Source organism: Pecten maximus, chromosome 5 (genome assembly GCF_902652985.1).
Source record: "Pecten maximus chromosome 5, xPecMax1.1, whole genome shotgun sequence".
Lineage (NCBI taxonomy): Eukaryota > Metazoa > Mollusca > Bivalvia > Pectinida > Pectinidae > Pecten > Pecten maximus.
The window spans coordinates 11,633,188-11,644,901 of NC_047019.1; the positions used below are offsets into that span (position 1 = coordinate 11,633,188).

General features: G+C 34.5%; 1 protein-coding gene across 1 annotated transcript; it reads right to left on the bottom strand.

Moving 5' to 3' along the window:
- Positions 1-15: 15 nt before the first annotated feature.
- LOC117327156 (interferon-induced helicase C domain-containing protein 1-like) lies at positions 16-9,791 on the bottom strand. Its single transcript, XM_033884009.1, has 8 exons — positions 9,556-9,791; positions 8,170-8,332; positions 7,138-7,230; positions 6,406-6,581; positions 5,403-5,607; positions 5,053-5,292; positions 4,239-4,406; positions 16-3,854 (listed from the first exon to the last, which is right to left on the bottom strand). Exons 1-8 carry the CDS (start codon positions 9,712-9,714, stop codon positions 3,217-3,219), a joined length of 1,842 nt encoding a protein of 613 aa, XP_033739900.1. The 5' UTR covers positions 9,715-9,791; the 3' UTR covers positions 16-3,216.
- Positions 9,792-11,714: the final 1,923 nt, after the last annotated feature.

Sequence of the window (11,714 nt, forward strand, 5' to 3'; positions counted from 1 at the left end):
AAAACAAATACTGTATCATATTAAATTCATAACAAAAAAAATATGTTTTTATTAAGCATAGCATGTTAACAGTATTCAAATTCAACAGAAGTCATTATTTTGATTTACATATATTTGCCTCTGAATTTATCTATAAATCATTCAAATAAGTTAAATAAATTATCAACAAGTTAAAATAAGAAAAGACATATTATTTTGGAATTTGAACTTAGAACTTAACATTTTAATTTCATTTGAATAAAATACATAATCAAGTTTATGATTTGCAAATATAAGTCTGGTATAAATCCCACTATTGTAGACTACAGTCAATTACATATATAAGAGCATGGATATTACAACTCCAGTTATATTGAAAATAATTTGAAATCAATATTTTTGTCTCGTGTTTGACCTAGGCCTCTGTTCCTTGAAATATGCGTCAATTCATATTACTCATGCGAAAAAAAAAATATATAGTCTACCTATTCACAAAACATGCTTAAATATATGCTCAAAATAATTTAGTGACAAATTGATTCAAATAGGCAAGTTAAAATGTGATATTGGCCTGCAGATATATTTTGGCTAGGTCATGACAGCTAATTAAGATTACATGAAAGTGGACAAAGGATAATTTATGATTTCAGTTTATGCATATATCTATACTTGATAAAAAAAAATGTACACAGATAGTATACACAAAAAGTGTCAACAAAAACATAACAAACTCATAAAGAATTACAAGTATACTTGGTATGTTCACAGTAAAGCATTATAATCATGATATGCACATGAATTATTATGTTCCATAGAAGTACATACGTAAACATATATACTTTTCAATTATGGTTATGTAGTCCATACACATAATACAAAATGCACATCAATGATGATCTATGATACAAGAATTGTGCATGTACATGTGTATACTATAAATACTGTGATGCCAATTCTTTAACTATTTAAACATTTTACTTTATAAATTCAATTGTCATACATTTTAGGATTCAAATTTGAAAATGGCAAATAACATGGAAGTTTTGAAATGCCCTATAATAAAACTGTATTATTACATTCTTGTACAGATTACATTCTTGTACATTCCTGTCTACAGGAGTACATTCCTATCATACAATATGACATCATATATGTATGAACGAGTAAAACCAATTCTTATGAACTGCATTGTAGGTAATTTCTTAGTGCATGTGACTGATATAATTATCATTTTTTCTTTCATTCCACAATTTACACTCTTGTCATTATTTTGATAAGCTATATTAATTATGTAATTGCACTACTCAACCATTTGTTTTATATTATAACTAGTAATTGATAAACTGCTAATTATAATAATGATTTCCTGTGTGAAATCATTACACAAATAAGTATAAATTCATTCTGACCTGAAACAATTATGCATATTTATATTACAGGTAGCTATAACTGAATGTTGCTAGGTGACTCTGGATATCCATGCACTACTTTTCTGATGACACCATATAACCATCCATTTACCCAATCAGAAATTAAATATAACGATGCTTTGTGTAAGACCAGAGTTAAGATTGAGCAGACATTCGGAATACTGAAAAGGATATTTCCTTGTCTATCACTTGGACTACGTGTTGAGCCTATGAAGGCTGTTATCATGACGCTAGCCTGTGCTGTTCTTCTAATCTTTTAATATTTTTTTTTTCATAAAAATTACTAAGAACTTGTGGTAAAACAAAATGTTATGCAACTAGAATAACATGGTAAAGAGTAATTTACATAAAGATGAAAAAGAATATTCTGTTATAAAGAACTGTGTTGTATTCAACCATATGTACAAATGTGAGCATGTATGTGTGTGAGAGATAAAGTTTATGGTACACACATTGCAACAAATGATTAATTATTACTATACAGAAATGATATTAGACATGGTCAGTTTCACTAGACAGGATGTTGTACAGACTGTTAATAGGACGTTAAAAAAACTGTTTTCCTCCGTTTTATTGTGCTTGACATGAAAATCTAAAGAAATCATAGAAAATCTAGCATATCAAGAATAATGAGACTTAACATTTTTCATGCATTGTATACAATTCTTATTCTTACTTTTAACATGATGGTCATGGGCGCAAATGATAATAGATAAGGGGAGACTGAGTTGCTATAATAGCCTCTACGGAAAGGAAAATATCTTACAGTAACAGCCAAACAAATTTGACTACCTATATTATCATTAAGTTAGACATACACCACCTATTGAATAAAAGACAAAGACACTGAATCAAATGTCTTTTTAAAAATGGTTAGAACCAAAACACCTGGCATGTTTTCTCTTTAGTATTGTATTAAATAACGCAAAAGAGACGGATATTCTTTTCTAATTGATCCGTCACTTATAAAACCTGTCTGGGGAAGGGTAAATAAGATAGTCCAGCACGGATTACAAATTTTGATATTTTAAGGTAATGTCTCTGTTTCTCACCTCTCACCTAGACATGTTATCGGACCTATTTTTGACAATGAGGAATATTTTCTCATTGACTATAATGATATATTTAAATTTGCCCTCAGAATGAAATGCATAAAATTACTAGTTTATTTAATTTGTGTTTTGGTCTTGTATTAATCTACCATTGTATCCTCTGTTTTATTTGCTTTATAAGCATTATTATAGACTCTACGTTTACGGTAGTAATATAATTTCAACTATGTGACCTTGCGAGTTGGATTAATATTTCGAATATATGTATCTCTTTTGGTGCTTTAGTTAACCTGGTTCGGGATATATATTTATATTTCACGTCCAAGTTGTAATATAACTGAACATATGTTTTGGCCTTAAGTTCCAAACTGTTATGATGGAATATTGTTCACTGGCTTCCACTCTACACGAGATTCAGTTATTTGTTAACACACGCTGAAATCCACAATTCAGGTGATGATTACATTCTAATTTTGGCATCTCATTAACAATTCAGAATCATATTCATAATCATAATGGAATGATAGTAATAGCAATAGATTTGATGCACATCATAAAAGTCAAATACAGTTGCTATGATATGAAGTTACTGAAATTCGTACATACTACTGACTTGCATATGTTTCACTGATCCGTTAAGCTATTGTTCTTGTATCCATTGTCATAGAACCACTAAAGTTAGGATAAAAGTAAGGAATCATGACTACTTTTCGTACAGCATGTGCCGTAATGTCATATAATAACGTACCCTATCATCAATCATGGGTATATTCTGTAAGTTCCTCAAACCCTTCAAGAGCAGAAAACTCATCCTCGCTCATGGGTTGTACCTTGAAGGGAAGTTTTGACCAAGGTTTTCTATGATGGTCCTCTTTCTTGTTGTTATCCCTGACAATGAAGTTCTTAATCGTCAATATTACACAGAAGACGTTACTTTTAAAGCAGGCCCAATCCCCCCAGTTACGTTTACATTTTTTACAGCTTATTTTATCCCTTAATTCCAGATTGTCATACCTAGCCACTTTATCGGAAGGCCGACGTATTATCTTTTTGTAGAACTCTTTATCTATGACTACATATTGGGATCCCATGTAACATCGTATGCCACAGCTAGACACTGCAGTCTCCTGACATTCCCCACATCGCAGTGTAAAGTTGCCTTCCTTCTTACTCTTTTTATGGAGCTCTTTCGCTCGCTCGTTTTCAGCCTCTTTTTCAGTGATAGTGCGCATGCGCTGTCTGACCGCAGCCTCTAGATCTTCGTCTGACTTAGCCATAATTTTCCTTAAGCCGTCGTTCATCAGTGTCAATCTAATTACGTTCATCTCCTCTTGTCTCTGCTTCACTGTATTTGCAAAGTCTGTGATTTTCCCCTGTTTTGCTCTACTCCTTCCTGTAACATAATAGTTAATACGCTCTCTGACCGTTCATCACATTTTTCTCCATGGCTTTATATGTAAACTTCAGCATGCTGTTATATCACACGATGTCCAATTATGTAAATAGTAAGACTACTCCATTGACTGTACAAAAACCACAGGGGTACTTCGGGACTTTCTCACATCGCACCGATATGAAATATGTATTATTAACACATGCATCCTGCGAGAATCAATCGTTTGTTTTTTTTATATCAAAAAAGTCATTAAATGAAATTTCTTGGGCAAAGATGTACTTCAACCAACCAAGACGCAGTAGGTTGACAATCACATATTATACGATAACGTAGTACCTTAATATGATATCATTCTGTGACCTACGTGGGTCGCATACGAACCTGCAATCTGTACAGTGGATATCTCGTTCCTGGTATTGTTGTAACGAATGACGAAGTTACAGGCAGGTATGTCTAATCGCTCCTCGGCCACCTGGGTCGCTACGATACCATTGAGCTTTTTATCTGAGAGTCGCTTGAGCACTCGGCTTTGCTCGGCTTGGGATTGTTCTAGAAGTAACAAGGTCGCGCAAAGATTCTCATAGAAAGCAGACTTAGTAAAACAACAAATTCATCTACAGTGAAACTATAATAAGTTAAGGAACTAAGAACAGGTATTCATAACGGCCTACACGATAACTTCTAGGATATAACCAAAATAAAACATTAGACACGAAAGAAAATTGTTAAGCTTCCAAGTGTTACGAACGGGGTAGCATATCGATTCTAGTATCTTCAATGGCAGCACAGAAACAAATCATGCGAATCGCCGACACAAATATCGCATGCAGTAAATTAAAAAAAAATTGCTATCTATCAGTAGATCGCAGAAGATTTCAGATTCTAAATTAGAGAACTGATGGAGGTACGATAAGGAACCCATACGAATTTCATTCCTACTTAGCAAACTTGATTTTGATACTTCGTTACCTGAAACATGTTATCTGACATATCAAAAACACTCACTGATGTAACCTCTTCCGAGAGATAGCACTTTTCTTTAGAAATCCTAAACTCTAACCCTTAAACAAAGATAAATACACAGTCCTATTCACCCACATATTGCCCGTTTTGATTAAGAAACATTTCTATTTGCTCGTTTTGGTACAAACGCTACGTCAATTCTTATTCAAAGTTAAACATAATTGACACTCACTTTCCTTGTATTCCGATGTTGACCTGGAACTTATTAGGTGCTCACATTTCGCAAAGGATGATTTTTCTGTAAGGTATTTTGAAACGGCTATTGCAGATGCTTTTGTTTCTACAAACACCATGAATATTGAATCCTTTCCATTCTCTCTAAAGTTTTCATCCACCATCTCCTGAAGACGAATGATGTTTGGATTCTCGTAAATCGGGTTCGTTGAGAGGCATTCCAATTCATTTATGACATCTATAAGTGAAAGTTATCTATTAAACCAGGATTATTACCCTGTATCATAAAAGAGGTAAATTATGTGGACCAGTTTTGAGTAGCATATCATTACCCTGCTGTCATCATACCTTTGTACAGACTGACAACCGTCAAATCTGTGTTGTCTTTTTCCATACTGACTTCTTTTGGACTGCCTTCGCGTGCGCTACATAGGACTACAGCATTGTGTTTCTCTCTTTCTAATATTCCATACTTCAGTGACGAGAGGTACAGTTGCGTCAATACGTCCCTCATACAGAGAATATAGTTACAACTGAGGGCGTTCTGGTACATCTGGAATGATTGAAGTCACGGTTACATGGCAGTGCGTCCCGTATAGGGACCACAGAACCAAATCAAAAATAGATTGTGGGTTTTTCCCGTTTGGGCAGAAGATTTAATAGGAAGGTGAATGCATCGGGGCCTACTGATTGGATATTTAGGTGAGAGAAGTTTCCAAAGTTTTAATATGTGGGCTGGGCAATACATGTAGATGTAAAATATATAGAAAAAAAGTTATTTTTTGCTAGCCTGTTTTTGTCAGGGGGAGTTAAGTAAGTGTGTATTTTGTTGTAAATTTAGATGATTTTTTGGTGCTGAATTCAATACAAGATGGTGGCCCCCATATAAAAAAAAGTTCAAATTGGTAGAATTTTTTATCATTCTATTTAGAGGTTTCCGAGATGACATATTTCAAAATTATGGCTACTGGACCAGTGTTGAAAACTCCATTTAAGCAGTACAGTGATAAACGTTAACATTACCGTCTATGGGAAATCATTTGGTTCCGTGGTCCCTATACAGATATGTGAGGATAACTGAAAGTATCCTATCCAGAACAATTAAACGCCTGATGTTTACTGTCAGCTGATACTTTGGGTCTCTGCTTTCTTTGCTAATTCAGAAGGAGACAATTTTATGGACAATAATATATATGTAAGCAAAACGACGTGGCAGCAGAAGATAATCGTTAGACCAACCAATCGATTGTAAATGCTTTAATACATTTCTCCTATTATGCAGCATGGTCCTTAAATAGCGTATAAACAATACGATACCTAGCCAATACACACTACGTTATTTCAAACTTACAGTCAAATGGTCTGTTATTACAATGGCCTGTTGTATCAGGTTGCAGGTTAGTTGTTTACTGAGGGGGAGAACATTCTGTAAGGAAGACAACCAGGTTTGATATTGTTGCTCCGTTCGCTGCGTTTCAGGTATCTCTCTCAACACCTTGTGCACATCCCCGGTGTCCACATCAAGTACTACCGGTAACATATAAACAACACACACTGCAATAATGTATAATGGAAGTGAGATGACCTATCACAATGGTTCCGCATATCAGAAAAATAAAAAAGGTATAATAATGAAATTATAAAATATTGGAAACCAATGTTTCCTTACTTTGAACAGGGAGGTATAACCATGTCATATAATTGCGTGGCGAGTCTTCCTTTCGTCAACGACTTTTTTTTATTTATTTCATTCTTTTTAATTGCATCCAAAAATACGATGCTAAGTTCAATTTGAATGTTTTGACTGTTACTATACATAGATGCGTCGTAATTGTGCTACGTGTCAAAAGCTGGTATATTACTGACAATACCGTGTTGGGTAGCAATGCACCTATACAGGTGTCCTTACACGACCCTATATACAGTGGATATTGGCCAAGGGGCATATCAACGGGATGTTCCATCAATGAAACCATGACCAAATGATATAAACATTCCAAAACTATTCAGATTAGTGATATTTATGCACAGAGGTCACTACAGCAATCAATTGTAGATCAAGTGTATCAAGTTCTGCACTTACATTTACCGAAGAGCCATTTTTCAAGCCGTTCCATAGCGCGCTGTATGGTATCTCTGATCGGATCAACCTTTCGGTCTCTCATCACCTCTGTACCTGAAATTTAACCGACGTATTTCCTAATTTGTTTTCATAATAAATCCACTGTGATACCAGACATAGGAGATTAGAAATGACCTTAAAGTAGATGCTGGGAAATCTTTAAAATTTTAATTGTGAATTTGTTCGCTTGATCGTTCAAATTCATCAAAAATTGCCTCTTAACTATCATCTTTATACCAAACTATGCGCCGTCGAAATGTATGTCGCCAAGAGCTATGATGGCGGGAATAGGCAAAAAACTACATATAAAATAGCAATACCGAGAGATGACAATGGCTGAAGCCGCTTTTATCAACTCTGAAAGCATCAAGTTGCAACATTATCAATAATTTTGTATGTTAACGGACGTATATCCAAACACATATGTCTAGTGTTATGTAGTCGAACTATATTATATATATTTTCTCTGTCACACAAAACAATATCAATAAATATTGTTCTGATAGACACTATGGTGATTTTGCAGGTATCGGAATGAAACGGATATTTCATATATAAACAATTATTCGAAACATGCTAACATTTATGCCAATGATGACCCATTCTGACCTGCTGTCCCAACTTATCTGCTTGTAGGAGAGCTGAATTATCGGAAATAGAAAAGTGTCAATACACCCAATGATAAGAAAATCGGAGGAATTGGTGGAATGACAATCGAAAATGGAAAACTTCGAGCAATAGTCTCGTTCGGGACAGGTATGGTCGCCAATTGGTAAACGACCATGGTATGACACCTGCAGATTTCGGGTAACACTAGGTCATGCTAGCGATGTGTGATCTGAAAGTTCAGGTCGAGGGGACATGTCGTCTTATACGGTTATATATGTGAGAAGTGTATAAATAATTATTATTTGTTTCTTTTCAAATTTGGCCAATAATCTACACAATGTAGTTTTTTCTGACTTAAACGTGTGCTTTCATGTGTCATCGTACATTTAAAAGGATCTGGAACATATTTCTTGTACTCCTTTTCGTAGACCTTTGGAGTAGCGATCTTAGTAACATTCATTCGCGCCATAAGTTGGATGATACTCTCCTCTGCATCAGCCACGCTCTGTGCCCTCTCAGTCCCAATAGACGCTGTCAGGCCAATAATCTAACAAGATTAAACAAATACGTTATCTCCAAATGTATGCGTAAAAAGTGATAATACATCTAACAGATACAATATCTGGCCACGTAATCATGGTTTGCTGTTTATTCTACAATGTTTGCTATGCAACGCCAGTTTTGATTGGTTTAAAACTATGTATTATTTTCCAATAACCCACGCTCGTGCCAATAATACACGCTCGTGTCAATAATGCACAGTCGTGAGACACGTCTGTTACAATTTTATATATCTAATATTCACCCATTTTATAAAAGGGTACTAAAGCCGAGTGGGCTAATGGGTTAGTCTTTCAATATTTTTTTATCACGACGCGAGTTCGAATCGTACGGATGCCCCTTTTATTTATTTTTTTTTTCTTTCTTTTTTTCTTTTTCAAAATCAATGCCATATGATAGATGCTCTTGATCGAAGTACTGTATTGCCTGTATATTTCATCAACAAATAATGCATTACTCAAGAAATAAATTACAAGGTTTTCTCGGGGGTTCTTTGCTGTTTTTCTATTAGAAAGAGGTCGATCGCAGAACTTAACCGTACATGGTAGAATATAAATAATCAACTTTGACTCGTGTATTGTTGCAGGATATACAACTCGGACTCGGATATTTTGCAATTTTAATTAATAACTCAGGCCTGCGGCCTTCGTTATTAATTTAATTGCAAAATATCCTCGTCCTCGTTGTATATCCTGAAACAATACACGAATCATCGTTAATTATTTCTTAAATATAAAAACAGTTCACGAGTACGGTAGATTTGTTTGCAAATTTCAAAATATTGATACGCTACATGATATAGTTCCCAATCTAAAAACAAGTTAAAATAATAAATGACAATTATTAACTCCAGTTCGTGTTAATCAATTCCTAAAAAATAACAATATTTCATCCACTATTTGTGTTATCAGTCTAATTGGATATTGAAATTCAATTACTTTAAGGTAGTTTGTCTTGTATTACTGCGCCCATGCCGAAGCCACCGATGTAGTACGAGGAAAGTAGTTTCGGCAATTCCTTATACTATCACTGCAAAATTTTATTTATTTCGCTGTTTATCACTGCATTGAAAATATAGATTTGATCAGTTTGATAATGTTCTATATTTCAAGGCAAAAATGTAATAAAGCACGTTTATTTTGTTTTACTACGGGATTTAACACTTCCCAAATATTTATATATTTCATCCAGCCTGACGTATTCACATACCTGTGGTGATCTACCGCCCTCTTTGTATAATTTTCGGTAGCGTGCCATAATTTGGTTGTAAGGTTCATTTCTGCGTGTGTGATGACACTCGTCAAACACAAGCATTGAAAATACATCCAGGGACAAAGCGTAATCTCTCAGGTAGTTATCGAGGGACATTGGAGTGATGACACAAACTCGACAATTACTTAAAATCTCAGAAAAGTTTTCTTGATTCCGTCCGCTGAACTTTCTAATGTGCTGCTACCGACATAGAAAAAAAACGTAGTATTATTACCATGTTGATTCAGCTTATTATCTGCGTCGGTCAATTTTAAATGCATTTGATTTATTTTCAGCTTTTCGATATGAATTTTTTTCAAAAGTAAATTTAAAACGATAACTTTTTTTTCAAAGTAAGGTTATAGTGTGGCAATACGTGCTAACAAACCGAATAATGTAGCCCGACATCATATATTTTGCTATTAAAGCTTAAAAATCAGCTAAAATTACCATTTAACAGTGTCAGATAAAAGTATCTATCTGCATCTTAGAATTGCATATGATATTGTGATCATAACGAAATTAAACGACGTACGCCTTGTGAGTGAACTAGAAGTTCCCTACCTTGTATTTAGGTAAAAGTTTATATATGGCTTCATACTGTTGGTACAATAATGTCGATGTTGTGGTAAAAAAGGCAATCTTCCCTGAAAAATATACATAGAAGGTGAAATTACAGTATGGTAAAATGTAAATTTTCATATATTTCAATAAAGATGATGATACGTTCTTTACATTTGCATATTTTTAAAGTTAAAAGCAAGAATCACGATGAACGAATGACTTTTCGCAGTCAAAGGATCGTCGCTTTAAGATTTTTTTCTGTAAATATCACTTTAACATTCCCTTACACTCCCTATCGGAAATTGTTATGAACATGAAACATTTGTTACATGTTATACAGTATCGAACTGCGGTTTTAAATGCTTATTGGAGATCGAGAAACAATCGTATCACGGTCAAATTGTAACTACAAATGATCACAATACTAACAACAGGGAGAGAATTGCAGCTAACATTACCCTTAAAAATAGCGAGGTTTTTTTCGCCAAAACCAACCTGTAGAAATGTGTACTTTAACTAAAATGAAAGTTATGAAATCACATTCACCTTTTTTAGGTGGCATGCGTATACATCGCACGCAAAGCTATAGAAAATAGTGTCCGTCGCTGACCTGTGATGGTATTTGAAATACAATAGCAACGTTCTGAACACTTAAGGTTAACAATGAGCATGTCAATTGTAATAATTAAAAGGAAAACAAAGACTCACATCTCGGACAAAAGTATCGACATGCCTAACTTTAACAGTACGCTCTTACGTATTGCGAGCATTAACGAGAAGTATCACTTTCAATCTGTATCTATTCAGAATATGAAGCAGTGTATACCGCTAGGGTTGTTGTACAGATGGTTCTTCATTATATATACGGCCACCCTTGTCTTTCCCGAGCCTGTCCCAGCCCAAATGATAGAATTATCCCCCCTTAGACCGTCTTGTGCTATTTCTCGTTGGTAATCACGCAGGATGATGTCTCCATTACTGTCGAGTCCAGTGTCCGTACGTTCTGTGGAAACACAAATTGGCCAGGTCAGACGGACATATCTTCCTTGTGTATCACATTTATTGCTGAATTAATTAGTTTTTCTATTTAGATATTCACCAGTTGTAAACAGATGAGAAGAAATGAGTCTATGATTTTTACTCTTCATCGGATTTTGAGAATAACCAAAAAAAAACATAAATAAATATATAAACAAATTATAACCATCAACTAAAATGGTACGAATTAAACCGAAACAGTATTAGCCTTGCGTAGAAATACGGATTATTTCCGTTATTTAGTCTATGATGCGGTGAATTTTAAGTAATATCGAAAGCTTACCAAATGCCTTAAAACTATAGTCCTCTGCTCTTTCATTTTGATTTAAATCAAAATAGTATGATAGACTTCTTCCTACTGATGTAATGTCCATATAATGTAATGATCATATCTTATACCGGAATTGTAAGCTTCACCATTCGCCGGATGTAAATTCATTACCATTCGTTTCCTTTGTGTCAACCGGCGGTTCAGTCGTGTCCTTTGTGATGCCTGGTGTAATCTCATCTTGCTG